The 22737-nt window shown below is 47.6% G+C and overlaps 1 protein-coding gene across 8 annotated transcripts in view; it reads left to right on the top strand.

The window, feature by feature from the left end:
• Nrap (nebulin related anchoring protein) overlaps positions 1-22737 on the top strand; it is a 72196-nt gene that overhangs the window by 26207 nt on the left and 23252 nt on the right. For 7 of the 8 annotated variants that reach the window (XM_075974492.1, XM_075974491.1, XM_075974489.1 and 4 more), the window contains 14 exons: positions 95-199; positions 1224-1331; positions 1573-1674; positions 6667-6864; positions 7368-7472; positions 9911-10009; positions 13044-13148; positions 13885-13992; positions 14107-14418; positions 15788-15892; positions 18993-19091; positions 20650-20754; positions 21444-21551; positions 22085-22198. In XM_075974492.1, the coding sequence (XP_075830607.1) occupies positions 95-199; positions 1224-1331; positions 1573-1674; positions 6667-6864; positions 7368-7472; positions 9911-10009; positions 13044-13148; positions 13885-13992; positions 14107-14418; positions 15788-15892; positions 18993-19091; positions 20650-20754; positions 21444-21551; positions 22085-22198 (1773 nt within the window). The remainder of the gene's footprint in view (positions 1-94; positions 200-1223; positions 1332-1572; positions 1675-6666; positions 6865-7367; positions 7473-9910; positions 10010-13043; positions 13149-13884; positions 13993-14106; positions 14419-15787; positions 15893-18992; positions 19092-20649; positions 20755-21443; positions 21552-22084; positions 22199-22737) is intronic. The other variant, XM_075974488.1, reaches the window with a different exon arrangement.

The following is a 22737-nucleotide window of genomic DNA, read 5'->3' as shown; positions in this document are numbered from 1 at the left end:
GATGGGAATCAGAGGGAGGTGGGAATGGAATGAACTCCCCAAGGCTTTCCTCCCGCTGTGCACAAACCTTGCAGATGTATTGTAAATCCAACAGGCTAATTACAGGGCTGACTACGAGAGAAACAAACTCAACTACACTTTGCCCCAGGATGTTCCTCAGCTGCTGAAGGCCAAGAGCAACGCCAAACTATTCAGCGAGGTGAGAGCAGGGTGGGAAGGGCTTGTGAATGTGAAAAACCAAAACAAACAAACAAACAATCCCAAACTAAGGGGCTCTCCTCCCAAAGAAGGAGCTTTTCTAGGGTGTTCATCACAGCATAATTTAGTATGTTGTCAGTCCCTGGGGATGAACTGTTCATAGCAATGCAGTTCTTGTGTGCACACACGTGTGGGTGTGAACACACACCCTCATCACCATCACCGTCATTCTCCTGGTGCCTACTATGTGTGGGGGATTTTAAGGGTCAAGAACAATCTTGATCTGATCAACAAAGACACAGGAAGTTCCCGGGGTGGCTGTACCTAAACCACTGGTCTAGATGGAATTTACAGGGCAGAAGAATTCAAGACAGGACCTGATGCTTTCTGCAAGACTGTTTTTATGTTGAGGCAGAGGCTGTGGCCGCAAAAATGTGAGGAGTGACCCACTACAGTGTGGCATTAGCGTAGCTCCTACTGTTTAGTGGCACGGGTTTCGATATGAGACGGATGGATTTAGGAGTCACCTTGGTCTCTTGTTATCTGTGTGACTCTAGCAAATACCTTCAGTTTCCTTCCCCTCAGCCTGTGTGCAGATCTGTAGTTAGCACTTACCAAGCGTGCAGGACGGGGCCACACACAAGCTGCTACCAGGCAACACCCGTTCCTTGCATCTTGGGAACATTCACCAGTTTAAAATTTGTCTTTGTGCTCCACACCCAGCAGCCTTGAAAACGCTATATGCATTTTAAAATTGGTTAACCCCAGCTCAGAGACATTATTGTCCAAAGTCACAGGTCCAGGCAATGGGGGCTTTTCTTTGTCCTGCCTCTAGGGTGAGTGGCACTGAGGATCAGTAAGCTGTGTTAGCCATTACGGTGACAGTCTTGACAATACCAGCCAAGACTCCCCTGCCTGCCAACAATGGAGGAAACCAAGTTTGCTTTAAAGAAGAAAACCTCTCAACCTCTGGCAGACGAGAGGGAGGGGCAGTGGATCCCTATCACCTGTGTTTTTATTTGTAGGTGAAGTACAAAGAAGGCTGGCAGAAGACAAAGGGGAGAGGATTTGAAATGAAGCTGGACTCCATGTCTCTGCTGGCTGCCAAAGCCTCGGGGGAGCTTGCTAGCAATGTAGGTTCTTCTCGTTAACTCAGAGATGTATAAGGAATGGTTGCAGCGCAATGCCAGTGCCTGCTGGAAAAATAATTGCTGTTAACACTGTAAACACCACAGTACTTTAATCTTCTTCTGGGTGTGAGAAAGATGAGGGGCTTTTCCCCCCAGAATTGTTCTCTTCCAACTTGTTACAGTCAGAGTCCCTTCTATGGCAGTTACTCTCTTGTTCACACGAGACTTTCTGCTTCCTCTCAAGATTAAATACAAAGAAGAATATGAAAAAGCCAAAGGCAGAGCCCTGGGAACCAGCGACTCTAAACTTCTGCATTCTCTGCAGGTGGCCAAGATAAACAGCGAGGTAAACTCCCCCTACCCCGGCCCTGACTCCAAAATGACAGGAGCACTCCTGGGCAAAGCTTTCTTTTGACACCTGCGCCTGCAATGCTTTTCTTCCTGGGCTCCTATGAGGGACTTGCTCACTTTTTTTATTTTGCCAAAGCTTGGTGTTCTTTAAAAGTACGTGAGGTGTATGCCCTGAGGATGACAGCATCTACTGATCAAGGCTCATAGGCTCTTGAACACATCTGTTTTTGCCACAGATGTTTGCTGGGACTCTGGATCTAAAATAAGAAAGCAATGCTCACAAGCCCCCCCCCCCCCGCAGAGAACTTAGCTCAAAGGGGAGAGTGTCTTAGACCATCGTTCTGCTGTTATAACAGAATGCCAGCAATGCCTCTTTGTGGAGCAAGAGCTTTGCTTTGCCATGTAGTTCTGGAGGCTGGAAAGTCCAAGGATGTGCAGCTGCATCTAGTAAGGGCCTCGTGTTGCACAGGGTGAAAAAGTATGAAGGGGAACGGATGTGTGTACAAGAGAGAGCACACGATGGCCTTGCTTTCTGTTAGGAACAGCTGTTCTTATGGTAATGAGTCCAGCCCCACAAGAGGCAACAATAATGTGTTCGTGTGTCCCAAAACACGAACACTTCTACTTGGCTCTGCCACTAGTACCACCATTATTACTACCACCAACATCACCCCCATCATCACCACCACCACAACCACCACCACCACCACCATCACCACCACCACCATCACCACCACCACCACCACCACCACCACCATCACCACCATCACCACCACCACCACCACCACCACCACCATCACCACCATCACCACCACCACCACCATCACCACCACCACCACCACCACCACCACCACCATCACCACCACCACCACCACCACCACCACCACCACCACCATCACCACCATCACCATCACCACCACCACCACCACCACCACCACCATCACCACCACCACCACCACCACCACCACCACCACCACCACCACCACCATCACCACCATCACCACCACCACCACCATCACCACCATCACCACCACCACCACCACCACCATCACCACCACCACCACCACCACCACCATCACCACCACCACCACCACCACCACCACCACCACCACCACCACCACCACCACCACCATCACCACCACCACCACAACTGCTGCCACCTACTGTTTAGTAATAAACCTCATTATAGCATTCAGTGGGGAGCGAATCATATCTAACCATAGAGGGGTTAGACAGTGAGTGTATAGTTGATTGTGATGATGTTCTGGGTGGATCCTGTGGTCCATAAGCATGAAGCATTCAAAATCTTTGCCAGGCGGAGGGGCATCCCAGGCTCCAACCAACTGGAATGTTGTTGCCTGTAAATTACTGGAGATTGACAAGTATCAGTGTGAACCACCGTGGCAGGTTGGTCACAGGGCCTCTGGGAAAGTAGAGTGTGCTGCTGGAAGAGACACCTGTAGTTTTCGGTCATGTCTCTTACCCAGTGCAAAGCATGCACAATGGAATCATGAGTCCTCAGTTCCTGCTTTATCCTTCCCTAGCCATGCGATGAAGCCATGCAGCTCAGCTGAGCAACTAAGCATAGTTCCCTGACAGGCCATGGATGAAGTGAAGTAAGGGAGCTGCCATCCAAGTCACCCATTTAGATGTGCACGGTCATAAAGCTTAAAGAGTCAGGGAGAATTAGGATTGAACTTGGATTTCAATGAACAACAAATTGTTATATGTGAGTGAGTAGCTGCAATCCAAAGCCACGTGGTAGCCAGTGATAGTGGTGGAAGAACAGAGAGTTAGACCCCAGAGCTCTTACTACCCTGCACCCTATTTCTCCTACTGCTGGACACTGTCTCCCTCACCATATAATCAGTGCTACCATCATCATCTCTGCTACCAGCAACATCACCACCACTCCCACCATCACCACCACAGCCATCAGCACCACCACTGTCATCATTACTGCCACTGCTGTCACCACGACTGTCACTAACATCATGACCCTGTCATCATCACCACCACCACCATCACCATGACTGTAAGTGGCATCATGACCCTGTCATCATCACCACCACCGTCACCACGACTGTCATTAACATCATGACCCTGTCATCATCACCACCACCACCGTCACCACGACTGTCACTAACATCATGACCCTGTCATCATCACCACCACCACCATCACCATGACTGTCACTAACATCATGACCCTGTCATCACCACCACCACCACCGTCACCACGACTGTCACTAACATCATGACCCTATCATCATCACCACCACCACCGTCACCACGACTGTCACTAACATCATGACCCTGTCATCATCACCTCCACCACCATCACCATGACTGTCACTAACATCATGACCCTGTCATCATCACCACCACCACCGTCACCACGACTGTCACTAACATCATGACCCTGTCATCACCACCACCACCACCGTCACCACGACTGTCACTAACATCATGGCCCTGTCATCACCACCACCACCGTCACCATGACTGTCACTAACATCATGACCCTGTCATCATTACCACCACCACCGTCACCACGACTGTCACTAACATCATGACCCTGTCATCATCACCACCACCGTCACCACAACTGTCACTAACATCATGGCCCTGTCATCATCACCACCACCGTCACCACGACTGTCACTAACATCATGACCCTGTCATCATTACCATCACCACCGTCACCACGACTGTCACTAACATCATGACCCTGTCATCATCACCACCACCGTCACCACAACTGTCACTAACATCATGGCCCTGTCATCATCACCACCACCACCGTCACCACGACTGTCACTAACATCATGGCCCTGTCATCATCACCACCACCGTCACCACGACTGTCACTAACATCATGACCCTGTCATCATCACCACCACCGTCACCACAACTGTCACTAACATCATGACCCTGTCATCATCACCACCACCACCGTCACCACGACTGTCACTAACATCATGACCCTGTCATCATCACCACCACCGTCACCACAACTGTCACTAACATCATGGCCCTGTCATCATCACCACCACCGTCACCACGACCGTCACTAACATCATGACCCTGTCATCATCACCACCACCGTCACCACGACTGTCACTAACATCATGACCCTGTCATCATCACCATCACCACCGTCACCACGACTGTCACTAACATCATCATCATCACCACCACCGTCACCATGACTGTCACTAACATCATGACCCTGTCATCACCACCACCACCGTCACCATGACTGTCACTAACATCATGACCCTGTCATCATCACCACCACCGTCACCACAACTGTCACTAACATCATGGCCCTGTCATCATCACCACCACCGTCACCACGACCGTCACTAACATCATGACCCTGTCATCATCACCATCACCGTCACCACGACTGTCACTAACATCATGACCCTGTCATCATCACCTCCACCGTCACCACGACTGTCACTAACATCATGACCCTGTCATCATCACCACCACCACCATCACCATGACTGTAAGTGGCATCATGACCACTGTCATCATCACCACCACCACCATCACCATGACTGTAAGTGGCATCATGACCACTGTCATCATCACCACCACCACTGTCACCACGACTGTCACTAACATCATGACCACTGTCATCATCACCACCACCACTGTCACCACGACTGTCACTAACATCATGACCCTGTCATCATCACCACCACCACCGTCACCACGACCGTCACTAACATCATGACCCTGTCATCATCACCATCACCACCGTCACCACGACTGTCACTAACATCATGACCCTGTCATCATCACCTCCACCGTCACCACGACTGTCACTAACATCATGGCCCTGTCATCATCACCACCACCGTCACCACGACTGTAAGTGGCATCATGACCCTGTCATCATTACCACCACCACCGTCACCACAACTGTCACTAACATCATGGCCCTGTCATCATCACCACCACCACCGTCACCACGACTGTCACTAACATCATGACCACTGTCATCATTACCACCACCACTGTCACCACAACTGTCACTAACATCATGGCCCTGTCATCATCACCACCACCACCGTCACCACAACTGTCACTAACATCATGGCCCTGTCATCATCACCACCACCACCGTCACCACGACTGTCACTAACATCATGACCCTGTCATCACCACCACCACCGTCACCATGACTGTAAGTGGCATCATGACCCTGTCATCATCACCACCACCACCATCACCACAATTGTCACTAACATCATGACCCTGTCATCATCACCACCACCACCGTCACCATGACTGTCACTAACATCATGACCCTGTCATCATCATCACCACCACCATCACCACAATTGTCACTAACATCATGACCCTGTCATCATCACCACCACCACCGTCACCATGACTGTCACTAACATCATGACCACCATCCTCTCGGCCATCAGTCATCATCATTGCTTCCATGGATATTGCTGTGGCCATCCATCATCCTTACCATCACCATTGCATTCTCATCATCAGTGTGTGCTGTTTGCATGTGATGGTCCCTAGTCTAAGCACATTTCTTCCTCTATATTAATATTCATTACAACAGTTTCCTGAAGCAAAGTGGACCCTAAGGGAGTTGATTTGCCTTTCCAGAGGCAGCCCAGCTGGCAAAGGCCAGGCCAGGCTTGAGTTGGGGTTGTTTGGCTCTGCGGCCCGTGCTTTGTTGTTTTGCCTCTGAAAGCCTCTGCAGAAAACATCAACAATGCCTTCTCTTGCATCAGTCATGCACAGGGTGAGGTTTGGTAAAAGACAGTCCTAGAGACAAGGGTTAGGGAACAGTACCAGTATGACCTTGGTAACATTGACTTGGGACCACCTTTCTAACAGACAGGTGGTCTCACCCAGAATGCCAAATTCCGAGAGTCTCCCACACTTCCACAGAACTCCCGCAAGAACAGTCTTAAATCAATGATTCTTGTTTTATTGCATTCAAGGTTGAATATAAGAAAGGGTTTGAAGAGAGTAAAACCCATTTCCACCTGCCCATGGACATGGTGAACCTCAGGCATGCTAAAAAGGCCCAAGCACTCGCCAGCGACCTCGACTACAGAAAGAAGCTGCATGAATATACAGTGCTCCCTGAGGATATGAAGACTCAGTGGGCCAGGAAAGCCTACGGGCTCCAGAGTGAGGTGAGTGAACCTATGCGGGCTCCACCCATGCACCTTGCCCTTACATGCAATCTCAGAGTGATTGGAGCCTGTTCGTAAGTCCATTGTATGACACAGAGAACTAGGAGGAGCTAGAGCTGCCCCAGGTCCAGGGAGGACAGACGAGAGAGAGAGAGAGAGAGAGAGAGAGAGAGAGAGAGAGAGAGAGAGAGAGAGAGAGAGAGAGGTGTGAGATAAAGACTCAGGATGGGGCAGAGCTCAGAGCCAGTGTGAAAGTCAAGATGTACTGAAGTGACATGAGCCAAGGAGGAACATGCTGGAAACATTGGCCAAACAATATGAGACACCACTTTTGGTCAGTCCGGTGTTTCAACACTGAGGTAGAATATGCTTAACTCAATCACAAGGGCTGTCCAGCAGCTTTTCCTCCTAAAGGAAGACCTGCTGAGGATATATGGGGAGCGGTTTTCTTCCATCAACTTGGTTGTGTGTCAGATGAGAGCTTGGTGGCATTTCTCTTGCAGCTGCAGTACAAAGCTGATCTGGCATGGATGAAAGGGGTCGGGTGGCTGACCGAGGGCAGTCTCAACCTAGAACAGGCCAAGAAGGCTGGACAGCTCGTCAGCGAGGTAACTTGAGTGTCCCTGGGCTCCAGCCTGAGTCACAGAGTGCTGGTTCCCTCTGACACCCTCTTGCACCTCCAGGGCTTTAACCTGAATGAGTCAAAGGGAAGACCCATCTTCATGTCTCCCCGAAATGTCTCCTGAGCCAACTCCCCATGCCCTTAAACTTCCTGTAGGAAACTGTTTTGGTTTGGTTTGGTTTTTATTTTTGTTTTCTTGACACAAGATCTCCCTATAGAGCCCAAGCAAGCCCTGAACTACAAATCCTCCTGTTTATGCTTTCTGGATGCTGGGATTACAGAATAGTGCCCTTTGCCCAGCTCTGGGTGCTGAGATCACAGAACTGTGTCCCCATGCCCAGCTCTGGGGAGGTATTTTATGAAACTTATCAACTTATTTTGAGTAGTCTTTTTGAAAGACTACTTTTTTTTTTTTACTCCAAGCTCCCAAGATTCTGAACAGAACATCACACACTCACATCATGATATTTGGTGCCACACATTGAATTATTGAAAATTTTACATAAAATTGACCTGAGATTATAGCTATCATAAGGTATATATGAAACATAAATGAATCTAAGTTGGAGTCACATCCCCAAAATATCTCAATATGTACAAATACATGCTCCCCCCAACACACACACACAAACAAATCAACACAGAGAAAAAAGTTCCCTGAAATCTGAAAGGCTTCTCATCCCAAGAAACCAACCTGAGATATCTTTCTGACACAATACCATGGGAACCAGAGTGTGGCATTTGTAGTGAGTGTTTGCCACACTCTCTGGAGACGTGGGTGGGATCACCACGCCTTGTGGACCCTCTTCTCATAGAAAGTGAGACAGCTGCATAGAGACATTGCCAGGCCTGTGGTTTAAACCTGCGCATCTGGTTATGTCTTGGGGAACTTAGGTTTGATGGTCCAGTCTGTCATGGAGGGGAAGGCATGGTGGCAAGAGTGTAAGGTCACATGACACCCACAGTTAGGAAGCAGAAAGAGATGGATGCTGATACCCAGTTCTTTTATTGATGATGATGATGTCTGGATCCTTAGTCCCTGGGATGGTGCCACCCATATTCAGGGTGTGCCTTAGCACCCCAGTTGAACCCATCTGGAAACACCCTTAGTAGCACATCCAGAGACTGTGCCTCCAAGGTTGATTCCCCATCCCAGCAGGAAGAAGTGAGGATGTAGCATCGTGCCTGTGTTGGGGGTGTAGGGTATACGGTTTCTTCTGAACTGGAGTTTGGCATTTGTAGTAAGCCTTCTCTTAGGTCTATGTTTTCCTTTTAAAAGAAGGGAATTTGAGGTCCCCAACATCCCTGTCACTATTGGGTCCTCAAAATACTGCAGAATTTTGCTAATGGCACTAGAAGCCCCAGTGGTACCAGCTTGTGAGTTCCCTACACTATGGCTTGAACAAGGTCATCCTCAGAGGCCTCCTTTCTCATCCATCTTGGAAACTCCAGTGGAAAAGTCAGAGGAAATAATCCTCAGGAAAGACAAGAAGTCCCCACGAGGAGACAGAATTAGCACATTTGAAAATTTGCCAATTAGTTACTGACTATGGGACAAAGACAGACTTCAGACAAAACAGACCTCAGAGATACAGAATGACATATGACCTCTGACCTTTGACCCATTGCTTTGATGTTCCTCTTGACTTAGTTCCTTGGATACTTATGGGGACATCATAGGCACTGGTGATGGAGAGGCACCAGCCTTGTATTCTGTATACTTAGGTCACGTGGAAAGAATGGGCATTGAAGCAATTTGTTCACCTCAGGGTGACAGAGGTTCCTTCCTCATTATCATTGTACAGCTGAAGGAATATGGTCTTGGGTCTGTTAAGAGACAAACACTGAGTAAGGGAATTGGAATGTGGTGGAGGTGAGATTTGAACCTGCCTTTGTAGTTTTAACCAAGTTTGCTCCACTTCGCTCTCTAGTGTCAGACCTCAATTTGGGAGACAGACCTCCCTCTCCTCCATTGTACATGGGACAATGCAGGGTTTGCTGAGAGACATCAAAGATCTCACCAGTCATCGCAAGGAAAACAGACTCGTGTGAAGCAGAGGCAGGAGGAGACCTGAGCTTCTTGGCCTGCCAGTGTAGTGCAGACAAGCTCCAGGTTCAGTGAGAGACCCTGCCTCAAAGAATGAGGTAGAGAGAGGTGAAGGAAGACACCCTCTACCAGCACGTGTTCTCACACATATGTGTACACTCTTGTATGTGTACACATACACACACACATACGCACACACACACTCTCTCTCACACACACACAAGCTGTGAGGTTCTGTTTGGGGACCTGCCATGCTCCCTTCCCTGCCCAAGGAAATGTTTGAGCCACAAAAAGTACAAAAGTGTGTGTGCACGTGTATATGGCGGAAGGGGACAACCACACCCTAACACTATGGGGTACCTTTCCTTTGCAAATAGAAAAACTACCGGCAGAGGGCCGACGAACTGAAGTTCACCAGTGTGACCGACAGCTCCCAGATGGAACATGCCAAGAAGAGCCAGGAGCTGCAGAGTGAGGTCAGTCCTGGGCTGCCCTGGCGGCACCAGTTTACTGTGTCATGGGCCTGGGATCTCTGGAGACAACCGCAGGTGCTGCCCAGCCGCAGCTCAGGAATCAGAGAGCCCCCCTCAGGAGTCTGGACCTGGTGTGCTGCAGGCCCACGTCTGCAGATAAACCACTCGCCTCCCAGTTCTGTCAGCACACCCTGCTCCTCCCCAGTCACCAAGATAGACGGATGCCCTGCTGCTTTTGCTGCCAGGATTTCTTAAATCCCTCTCTGTTGTTTCTCTTTATGCTGCCCTTTATCCCAGTCTATAATTCTAGATCAACAGAGAATTATGTTGGAGGAGGATTTGCTTTTGGCCATGCGCCGGTCGAGTTCACATAAGGGAGTCAGAGCAAGGTACCATCTATGTGGCTTCCAGACTGCTGTCCAACCCAGAGCCCTTCCACCAATGCCACAGTCTGCTCCCCCTAACCTCCCCTCCCACGCGTCCAGCAAATGCTACACCCCTGCCAGAAAGGCTGCCGGAGGCAGGGGTAAGCTATTGCTTACCAACACAACTTTGGGAGGGGAGAGAAGGAGAGAAAGTAGAGTCTGTTTCCACGGATAAGCTGGCCTGGTCACTGCCCACTTCCTGGAGTCAGTTACTTCCTTCCAGCCTATGAAGGCTGATCGTGGGGTGCAGAAGGGAGTGCGCTTCCTGCCCAGTCCCTCTGGAGCTCTCTGGGTGGGGGGAGTCATTTTTGATGTTCACAGGGGGATGTAGATGACAATAAATTTGGGAGGCCAATGGCAATTCTAGGGAAAGATGTGGAGGCAGAAAACCTGGAGGATGTTTATGTTGCTCTCTGCCCTAAACATTTTCCCCGTGTTATTTCTTAATGTCTGATATATGGAGATGAATACCTTATATTGGTATGGACTTTGGTCTATTGATACAAATTTAAGGTCGATTTGCTACACTGTGTGTATGTATTTCTGCTCTTGTTTAAGGTGTTGTGTTTGTGCAGCTCATTTTAAAATGTAATGTATAGTTAAGAAATGCAGATTAATAGTCACCTGTAATAATAAAACATCGTAGTCATGTTACTTAGGTTTTCTAGATGTACAGAGCTATATTTTAGATAGATAGGTTATCTTCGAACACGTTAAAGAATTATAGAATATGGCATTTAAATAACAGGATTCTGTTGGCATGAGATATGACTGCTCCTGGCAACACCAATCTATTCCTGAGAGAATATGGGCACTGGGGATACTCCACTTGGAGCTTGTTTTCTTCTTGGCAAAACTGACCTTGAACTCACAGAGATCCTCCTGCTTCTGCCTCCTGAGTGCTGGGATTAAAGGTGTGCGCCACCATGCCTGGCCTATAGGATTGTGTGGTATACTTGTAATATGTTTTATATTATAATAAGCAAAAATGGTTTCATTTTCTTAGAGACATATGCTGGAACATTGTCTGTCTTTATTTGTGAAGGTATACCCCTGATGGCCATAACTTCTAACATATGTGTGATTATTGAATCAGCCTTTCTGAACTCAAAGTAGTTGTTCACTGAAAACCTGACTAGGTATTGATGGTGTGGTGTACATATTTTAATTTTCCAAATTCTACAAAGTGTAGCACATCCATCTGTCAGATTTCATTTCTTTGAGTACCCTTTGGGTTAGTCCCTGCAGGTAGTGGTGTTTGGTTATATAAAGAACAAGTAGAACGTCTCATTATAATGGCCTTAGCTTGTTGCCATGTAATAGAAAAGTCCTTTTTTAAGCCTTTGCTATTGACGTGATGATTTTTATGAAATTCTAAGGCTTGCAACATGCTTCCAATCAATAATTGATCAATTTCTGCATTACCTTGTGCTAGAGGACCTGGCAGACCCGTATGGGGATAGGATTGTGTTATGTATATGGGACAAAGCCTATTTCTGATTATATCTTGAACCTGAATAAATAAAGAAGTCAATTCTGTATCATCTGGTATAAATTCAGTAGTTTTGATATGCAAAACAACTCCTTTTGCATATTGCAAATCAGTAACCATATTGAGAAAAAATTTAAATCCCTAGTACCACAAGAATAGCATATAGTTCTGCCTTTTGGACATAATTATAATGGCTTTGTTCCACTTTATTTAAATCTTCCAATTTGTAACCTGCCTTCCTGATTTATTTGCAACAGTATAGAATATAGGGGCTCCAGTTATTGGTGTATCACATACAATACGGGGAAGGACCCAAGTAGTTCTCTTTATAAGGTTAAGGTTGTTGCTTTTGGGATAATTGCTATTAATTTCTCCCAAAAAATTAGCACAAGTTCTTTGCCAGGGTTCATTGTCGTCCCATAATTTTTTAATTTTATCATTAGTAAAAGGTTCTATAATCCCCGCCAGGTCTGCTCCTGCTGATTGCACTGGTGTTCCATATTTGGTTTTTTATGATTGCTTTTTATAGATAAGGCCCAGGCTGGCCTGAAACCCTCAGCAATACTCCTGCTTCAGCCTCCCTAGTGCTGGGATTATAGACATAAGCGTGTATTTCCTCTAACTGACTTATAATATTTATACTTAGTTATGAGGTACAGTATTATAATCTGATACATGAATATCATGTATGGTGACCAAACCCCAGTTAGCATTTCTAATTTTCAAATATGATTTCTATATGTTGGGAACCTTCAATGTTCTTGGTATTTCTCTCAAGAATGCAAAATTAATTGCTGTAGACCAAGGGTGGTCTATATGTGTGTGTACACACATATCTGTGTACTTCCCTGTATATATACATGCTGTATAACAAAACTTCTTCCCAACAGCTGTATTTTTGTATCTATTATGCATCTATTCTCCCTGACTCCTGTCCCCTCCCTTTTTTTTCTACTTTTATGAGGTCACCTTTTTGAGTTTCCACAGATGAGTGACATCATGTGGCCTATGTGCCTGGCTTGTTGTATTTACCCCAGCATCCTTGATTCCGTCTATGTGGCGCCAGTTATGATGGTGACACACTGTTATCCTTCCCCAATCCTGCTCTTTCTCTCATCAGGTGGCATACAAGGCTGGCAATGAGCAGTCTATCCATCAGTACAGCATCAGCAAAGACGAGCCTTTCTTCTTGCAAGCCCGGGCCAACGCTGCTCAACTCAGTGAGGTACCACAGGATGAGTGGACAGATGTAGGCTGTGTTTCCCAGTATCTCTACAGTTACCTGGTCATCAAACCCACCAGTCACACTGGTGGTGTCTGGTTCAACTAGAGCGTATCTGGTCATCCCAGGGGATCTGGGTCCTGACCAAGGAACCAGGGAAGAGGAAAGCAACCTTCCTAGCATTGGATGGCAGGGTTCTTAAGTCACAGAATGGATCCCATGGGTGAAAGAGTGGTTACTCCAAGAGTCAGAACAAATGGTGGCAGGAGAGATAGAAGGAGGGGAGAGGCTGGAGTGATTCCCACACTGAGAGGAAGGGAGGCCTTCTAGAAGAAAGACCTTAGAGTGTGGAGGCAGGAGTTTGGGATGGGAGGGCAAAGAAAGGCCCTAGGGCTTGAAGGCTGGAGGGGGGTGATGCAGGAGAGAGTCCTGCGCTGGTGTATGGTGCAGACCCAGAGGACAGACCTTCCAATGCTGTCCCGTGGATGTCGTGGCATCTGAGATGTTTATGAGAATTCTGTAAGACTCCTAGGGTATGTTTTTAAAGCCTTTTGAAGTTTAGTCTTTGCTTCTTTTGATGGAAGCGCAATGTGCCAAGAGGCCTTTGGGCAGGACAAAGAGGCGGGGTTCTCAGGCTAGGGAAGGCTGCGTTGCTGTGCTTCTTAGGAAGGTTTTCACAGAGTCTAGAGGCCTCGGTCATCTCACCACGGATGACCGCTGCTCTCCTGTGTCTCCCCAGACGCTGTACAAGAGCAGCTGGGAAAGGCAGAAGGCAAAAGGATTTGAGCTGAGACTTGACTCCTTGACGTTCTTGACAGCCAAAGCTAGGAGAGACCTGGCCAGCGAGGTGAGTCCATCGGTCACTGGGCAGATGCATGGCTCTGCTGCTGTTTGTCTGGGCAGAATCTTCGTCTCCCTGAGCCTCTGGGCTTCTGTGGGAAAGCTGTGTGGTTTACCCTAGGTGAAGTACAAGGAGGACTATGAAAGATCCAGAGGCAAACTCATCGGAGCACAGAGTGCACAGGGAGATTCACGCATGAGCCACTCACTGCAGATGTCCAAGCTACAGAGCGAACTGGAGTATAAGAAAGGCTTTGAGGACACCAAGTCTCAGTGTCACATCTCCCTCGACATGATCCACCTCGCCCACGCCCGCCAGGCACAGCACTTAGCCACGGACGTAGGCTACAGGACAGCTTCAAACTGCTTCACGGCTCTGCCCACAGACATGAAGGTGGAGTGGGCCAAGAAGGCCTACGGCCTGCAAAGTGATGTAAGCTCTGAGCTTGTGTGTGTGTGTGTGTACAGTGTGTGAATACAGTGTGTGTGTACAGTGTTGTGCAGTGTGTGTGTATAATCTGTGTGTGTAGTGTGTATCTATACTGTGTGTGTACAGTGTGTGAAATGTGTGTATACTATGTGTGTATATGTATACAGTGTGTGTGTGTTTGTGTGCATGCCTGTGCTGGGTTTTGTTGTTGTTTTTGAAATCTTTTGTTTCATCAGATCTTTGGGGTAACAATTCATGCTTCTGGGGTACATATTTCTGGATTCCTCAGGGGAAGCACTCTTACTTCCTCCTGGCTAATTGTGCTCATCCTGACTTGACGTTATATGCCAACAGTCAGAGAGACAGAGCTTCTTTTCTGGAATTCTGGTTGACGCATGTTCTAGATTTCCCTTTGATGCTGGAGTTGAATGCATTGGTGACTTCCCCAGCTGTGGTCATCTCTGAGAGAGTCACTGACCCCTCATTCCAGCTCTAAAGGTCCCCACTTTTTGAATGAGTAGCTCATGGATCTTCAACAGCCCCCTCTTTTTCCTCTTTGTACCCCGTGCTTAATTCTATTTTCTTTCTGTATTTGGGTGGTTCTTGGAAAAGAATGTGTGAGCGGGTCAGTTATAGCCAGGCTGTTACATACAGGTTCTCTCTCTCTCTCTCTCTCTCTCTCTCTCTCTCTCTCTCTCTCTCTCTCTGTGTGTGTGTGTGTGTGAGAGAGAGAGAGAGAGAGAGAGAGAGAGAGAGAGAGAGAGAGAGAGAGAGAGAGAGGGAGGGAGGGAGGGAGGGAGGGAGAGAGAGAGAGAGAGAGAGAGAGAATGGACTGATTTTAGAGAAAAGTCTCTCTTTAAACAGTTTCATTAAAACTACTCATTCATAGCTGGTGAAGAGATGGCAACTCTGCTCCATGCCCCACAGTGGTCGGAGGAAGGAAGTGGCTCCCTGGGAAGACCCGGGTTTTGTGTGAGGGTCTCTCCAGGAGCTCTTACTTGGGTTCTGCTGTAGGCCATCATTGTCCTCTCCCCCGCATGTCATTCTAAACGAGAAAACTGCCACAGCAGACAGTGAGGATGCTTTGTTCAGGGGAAGACGCGTCCCTGATGAGGCTGACTGTGCACCTCTGCGTACTCCAGATAGTGTTGGGTAGGGCCCAAAGCCACCGTCTACAGGGAGACCTCTGATTAAAAGGGGGCTAATTGTATATTTGGGGGCCTCACCCATGACTCTTCAGAAACAGATAAGACAAAGTGGCATTTAATTTGACTCAGCTGGCACCGAGGGCACACTGGGAACTGCTAACAGCCCTTTGCATGTCTGCGCAGTAACGGAGGCCTGCCTCTCCCCTTCCTCTCTCCTTTGTCAGAACCAATACAGGGCAGATGTGAAGTGGATGAAAGGCACGGGCTGGGTCGCCACCGGGTCATTAAATGTGGAGCAGGCGAAGAAGGCAGGAGAGCTCATTAGTGAGGTGAGATTTCCTGACAGTGCGTGTGCCGGGCTTGGTGCATTAGGCGTGCGGCATTTCTGTATAAAATTAAAATAATTTCCACTCGAAAGGCAAAGGCACATGAAAGGGCCTCCGAAGCCGGACTAGGGCTGGTAATTAGAGAGAAGCCACATACCAAACACACGCCAGGAGGGGCCCACGGAGTCCCAGCAAAAACAAAGTGGGTGACAAGTGGCATTATGTATAATAATGACAGTCAAACAGAGCTCAATTGCCATCTGCCCCTTACCGTCGTAATGAAGCGGCAGGGGGACTCGATGGAAAGGTACGTCGGGGGCACCCAGGAAGCCTTTTCATGACTTCACGCGAGTTTCTTCCTCTGTTACCACAGTGTAAACAGTTGGTCAATATTTATATTGCTGCCCAACACAGGGACAGAGTCGGGTCTTTCTCGTGGGAGGGACACATCCCTTCTGCTGTTTCCAACCTCACTTTTGACAGCCTCCAGTCACCCTAGCTGACCTTAAGTCGGTTCCGTGTATGGGAAGACCCTTTCACCGAGTCTCTCAGCAGCCTTGCTGGGCGGCAGTTTTCAGGTCGGCCGAGTCAGGGCAGGGTTCTACCTCAGTGCCGGCAACACCTTGTCGATTCTTTTTGGTGCCATGCAGGGTCTTTGGGGACGGTCAGCAGAGTCTCTCTGGCCTCTAGATGTCAGAAGCACTCTCTGCCAGTGGTGGCAACCTAAAAGTGGAGCACGGGACAGAATTGTGGCAGCATAGGGCACCTCTGAGAGTCGTGACTGGAAAATCATCATAGGCCCCGCACCATCAAATGTTCCAAATCAGCCCCTCTCCATGCCTGTTGGGAATGGCTGTGTCCAGAAGGCAAAGGAATATTTCACTGGCTTTGAGCAGACTTGTCCAAGAAGGAACCTTTAGTGTGTATAACCCTGGGAGGCTCCTGAGATATTGTTTCAAAGAGAGTTTCTTATTGAAGGCCCCGTTAGGGCACAGTGACAGCCATGTTGGCTTTGTAAGGCCCTTGCTCAATGTTGCAGTTTCCTGTGGGGCTGCATTCTAGTTATTGCACATGAGCGGAAGCTCCTGACCTTGCCCTGTGCCCACTGACCTCATTTTCAGAGACCTTACTCAACACTTAAGACCCAAAGAACCCTGAGACCTCAGCAGGGTCGGTGCTGCCCCGTGTTCTTCAGTGTGGCTACAGAAAGGCCCTCTCAGGAGTATGAACATGAGACGCTGTGGGAGCAAACATCTAGGTTCGAGGATTTACCACCCCACACTCTCAGCATCGAGCCCTTCCAGAAAGGAGGTCCTTATCCTGCCCAGTCCAGGCTCCCAGGTGGTTCCCTCATGTGTCTAAGTCTGGCACCGAAGACTGGCAGAGGAGTCCTTTGCCCACAGTGACGTAACTGTGCCATGTCCCTTTCCTCATTCTGCAGCCTTTCTCAAGACAGCTGCTTGTTTTCTTAGCATCTTTGCTTCAGACCAGTTTTCAAACTGTATATCAGGCGAGATCTATTTTAATAACTTTCCCCGACTATTTGATGTTTCTAGATTCTTGTCAAATTGGGATGATTAACTTTCAGAGAGAACACCAGACCCTTTTGAAAGAGCCACAAATGAATATGGATGCGTTTACACACATACACACATGTAGATATACATGCATTAACTCACACACATAATATATGAATTCACAAATACATACACACTATATACATGCATTCACTCACACACACATGCACATGCACAATATATGAGTTCACAAATACAAGCACACATATATACATGCACTCACTTTCAAATTCATATACACACATATATACCAGTATACATGCATTCATACACATATGAACACACATGCATTTACACATGTGTAAATGCAGCCACACATACACACATGTGCATTCACACATTTGCACACATACATCTATTCACACATGTGTAAATAAATTCACACATTGCAAATATGTATACATGTATTCCATGCACATACACATACATGTATACATGCAGTCACACATAGACAAAGACACACACACACATACCCTGATTGTGGAGCAGGACTCATTAGGGCTATTCTGTGAAGCCCCCGGGTAGTAAATATTTATAACTTTGCTGATTCACAACTAGCTGGAATGGCGAGCATTCGTTTTGTAGTGAATGTGCGGGCCTTCATTTACAAAACACAGGCGGCTGACCAGATTAAGTGGACCTAAGACAGTGTAGTGCGATATGTACAAATCCAAGCAGACCGTGAGCAGGTGTTTAGAAAATAACATGATTTGGGGGAAATCAACTCCATCATACCATTAAAATTATAATATTCCAGGTCCTGAAAAATTTAAAGAAAGGGGAGCAAACTTAATCATGTTATCCAGAGTCATTTAGCTTTGTGCCTGCATTAACATTTTTTTGTTGTTACTTTGTGTTTTGTTTAATGCATATGTTTCACATCTTCCAAATGCTCTAACAACTTTCAATGATGGCAATGGTATCCTTTTCCTTATCTGTGCCATAGCTTTGTGAGGATCACCACATATGCTAAAGGGACCATGGTCTAAAGTGAATGCACCCTGCATGTTAAAGGCCAGGTCTTGAATGGGCTAATGCCGGCCAAATAATTCTGGGGAAGGAAAACAGAAAGCTTCAGCCGATCAATGTAACTGGGAATGCACTTTCTTGCCACACTAAGATATGTAAACAACTGCAGCGCGGGGCTTGATGCCCTGCAAGACTGACTTTGGAAGTGTGCAGGGTTTGACGCCCTGGAAGACTGACTTTGGAAGTGTGCAGGGTTTGACGCCCTGGAAAGACTGACTTTGGAAGTGTGCACCCTACAGTATTTTACTGGTGTAATCTAATTTTGAGATGTTGTCTTTGCACCGGGTAGAACTACTTTAATGTTAATTGACATGAGGTTATTCTTAAATTGAAACAAATATTAACCTGAAGGTACCTAGGATATAAAGATGGAGGAAGCCGAATAATAATTATGTTCACAAATTCACTCTAATCTCAAGCAACTGTGATTTTTCTCTTTCAAATGGCATGAAAGAGCAGCACAAAATTCACAGCTTTGATCTTTGCCTGCTCAACAGAAGAAGTACCGTCAGCATCCAGATGCTTTGAAGTTCACCAGTATTAAAGACACTCCGGAGATGGTCCAGGCCAGGATTAGTTATACCCAAGCAGTGGATGTAAGTGATAATGTATATACATTATGAGCCCGAGAGTGGGCTCTCTTTCAGCGGCCTGATTGAAGCGCAGGGGATCTCGGGCCTGCTCCTTCTGTCGTCCTGAGGATGAAGGGTCCCCTTGTCTTTTATGAAGCTCTCCTCTGCAGGGTTGCTTTCTCATTAGGATGCAAATGGGGCGTTCCTGTACTCAGTGTGCCAAGTGGGGCTCTGCACCCCACTGCCCTTCAGATGCTCTCCTTCCTTGTATTTGCATAGCTTAAAGATTTGTAACTAGGAGGCCCCCTCCCCCTTTTCCTTTTGTTCCAAATGTTGTTTTCAGAGCTAGAACTTGGGGTAAAATTCTGTCTAATTGGGATGACGAAGCCTTGCTTGGGGCTTCCTGGGATCCGAGGGCAGGGATTGACCTTGTGTTCTCATTTCTCCAAGCTTTAAGAAATGATTTGAGTCTGATTTGTGGATATAAGCCTGACTTTTAAGCCACATCCCACATTCTGTATATTGTCAGAAACCAAGATTTGACCCCATGCTCAGTTCACCAGAGACTAAATGGAACATTGAGGTCTTATAAAAACCTCTCCTAAGCACAGGAATTAACTGGCTGTTACTACTGAGCAAAGAGTCTTTGTGTAAGGCAGACCTGGCTTTTAATATCTTAAAATAGCCAACTTCTGACATGCAAAAATATTTACCATCCTTGGGCATTCTGCTTTCAAAATCCCCTCTATGGCTTTATGAGAAATTCTGGTTGTATCTTTCTCTACAGGCACCCCCAAAAGGCCTAGGTACTCTTTAGGCTGTGAGATGGAGTGAGTCCCATACTTTGGTTTAGGAACTGAGTTCTTGTTTAACTGTTCATTAGCATCACATTGAATTCTGAGAAACACAGTTGGACAAGAATTTCTTGAGGAAGAAAAACACGTGTTGTGTCCTAACACTAACCAACTCTAGGGGGCGCTGCTGCAATATGTAGAACCTTGGACAGGCCTGATAGGGGCTAGGATGGAAAAACATGATTTAGAAAATTTCTTAGGTGCTATGCTAACTCTGTATGTCATCTAGCAAACTCCAGGCTGCCTGGAGCTCACGTGGAGTTCTGGGAAAGGAAACCTGAACTTCCTAGGGGGATATTGATTGGGTCAGGGATCCCAGATGGTGGGGAACGGAAGAAGGCAGAGGCGGCCCTGGGAAACATCCCTGCAGAATGGTCATTACCTGTGCACCTTCTGGGTCACTATTCCCTGTTGCACAGCTTGAGTGGATAGCCGGATGAGTCTAGCGTGGCCAGACCTCATTTTCTCCAGTTGACACTTGCCTCAGTGGTCCTTAAGAGTGTAGCATTGGTGGTGGGGACCATTTCCACCTGCCATGCTCTGAGTTGGAATATAGAACCCAGGAGAGAGTGCCATGAATGTCACTGTGCCAGGCAGGAGAGCCCTGGGTGGAGGCTGGGTGATCAGGTCTCTAGGATGATATAGCAGCCGTGGATCCTCCACCTCGTGGCTGCTGGCTGCATGGGGAAGGTTCTGGGTTTAATGCAAAGTCCTCTCTCGACCCACAGAGATTGTATAGGGAGCAAGGAGAAAGCATAAAGCACCATTACACGCAGACGGTGGACTTGCCTGAAGTCCTGCTGGCCAAGCTGAATGCCATGAACATCAGTGAGGTGAATCTTCCGGATGATGCTGGGTTTAGAGACAGGAGGGTGGTGTGTCTTCATGGGCATGCGTGGTACCCTGAGCTGTCACTAGGTTGACATTTATCACTTCTCTGAACAAGGGGATCCACACTTGAGTTTGTGGTGGGCTTTTTAAATAGCTGGTAAAGGGCAAGACAGAAACTAACTGGGGAATGACACAGGAGAAGTCCCTGCCTCCCTGCGGAGGCCTTTGGAGGCAGGAGCTGAAATGCAATAGAAGCATCTCAGTAGAGCTCCATGTAGCTGGTGGCTGTGCCAAGGACACATCTGGGGATGTTAACTCTTCCCCTCCGTAGTTTCTATAAGAACCCTTCTCCCCACCACTCCCGGTCTTTGGTTGAGGCATTTGGCTATTCTCTATCTTGTATAATGAGTTATTCAAACACAGCCGTAGGCTTTCTTAATCCAATGAGCTTGCTGCTCAATCAGATCTAGGTCTATCAGAATTCAGAGCCTTTGTTTGTAAGCAGTCCCCTCTCTGGCTTCCCCTGCCAAGGCTGGGTGGGAGGTGGGATAATCCATTCTAAACCACAGTGATTTTTAGCTCCCAGATGGGGCTGTGGGTGGGAGAGAGAGAGACCCACTGCCAACCAGATTCCTGTTGGAGAAAAACAGAATGTAGGAGACCATCAGATTTGTGCCTTTCTCCCTGCCAGACACGCTATAAGGAATCCTGGAGCCGACTTCGGGATGGTGGCTACAAGCTGAGATTGGATGCCCTTCCGTTCCAGGCAGCCAAGGCGTCCAGCGACATTATAAGTGATGTAAGCTTCCAATCCGGTGACGACTTTAATCCAAACCTGTTTGCAGTTCTTTTACCTCTCACTCTTGCCTTCTTTTGCCTGTGGATATAATATCCTCTCCTGTCCACACTGACTGTGTCAGGGCAACCGAATAATGACCGGCGAGAGAGTGTGCATCTTACACAAAAAATTCCCTAGCCTGGGGCACAAAGCCGAATGCCCAACTGTAAACATGGAACCTGGGCAGATGAAATGTACCCTCCACCAAGAGTTTTCATAAAGCCGGCCTGTGAAGAGCCTGCTAACAATGCCTGCACCTTCTCCCAGCTCGGGCCGCCCAAGTGCTAACGCTTCAGCCGTTTCAAATTGGAGCCCTTTAGTCATTGGGAGTCTTGCATATGAAAGAATAGACTTTTCGACGACTCCTGCGCGTTTCCTTTCAACTCACCCAGTTACTGTCAAAAGAACAAAACATTTTCGCCCAATACCCACCTCTTCCATTCTGTGTCCCTTGTCCCTGAGCCGGTGCTCTCTCCCGCTCTCTTTCCCTTTAGTACAAATACAAAGAAGCATTTGAGAGAATGAAAGGACAGATGCTTGGCTCCCGGGGCTTGGAAGATGACCTCAGCCTCGCACACGCAGTACATGCGACCTCGCTGCAGAGTGGTGTAAGTGGGAGGAGATGGAGGGAGCTCTGGGGCCCACCTGACGACGCTCCTGGCACAGCCAGTTCAGGTCGCCAGCCTCTTGGAAGTGGGTGATGCTTCTGGTGCCAGTTTGCTGTGTAGAGTTATGAAATCACCTCTGGGTTTCAGCTGCTTCCACCATAAAATGAGGTTGGGTTTGTGGAGCCCCTAGTTCCTTGCAGGGATGGGTATTCTTTGATTTGGATTTAGGTGGTCTGTGGGATGTGTTTGGTCTGCAGAGATTTGTGTGTGTGTGTGCATGCACACATGTGTGCACTATAGAGTGAATTCCTGCAAATGTTTAGAAATGGAGAAAGATTTATGCAAGAAGTTCTAGATTGCTGGTTAGAAGGTAGACTGGATTCCTGGAGGCTACAATCTGTTGGAGTTGCTCATAGTTTAGCTGTGTAGATAGAGTATGTACTTATTCAGACATACTCACATACACACATGAACGTGGATACACATGCACATACACACATGCACATGGTTATGCATGCGCGCACACATGCACATGGGTA

This window comes from Microtus pennsylvanicus, chromosome 5 (assembly GCF_037038515.1).
Source record: "Microtus pennsylvanicus isolate mMicPen1 chromosome 5, mMicPen1.hap1, whole genome shotgun sequence".
Classification (NCBI taxonomy): domain Eukaryota; kingdom Metazoa; phylum Chordata; class Mammalia; order Rodentia; family Cricetidae; genus Microtus; species Microtus pennsylvanicus.
The sequence above is the reverse complement of the archived record's forward strand: the minus strand, read 5'-3'. Positions and strand labels throughout refer to the sequence as shown.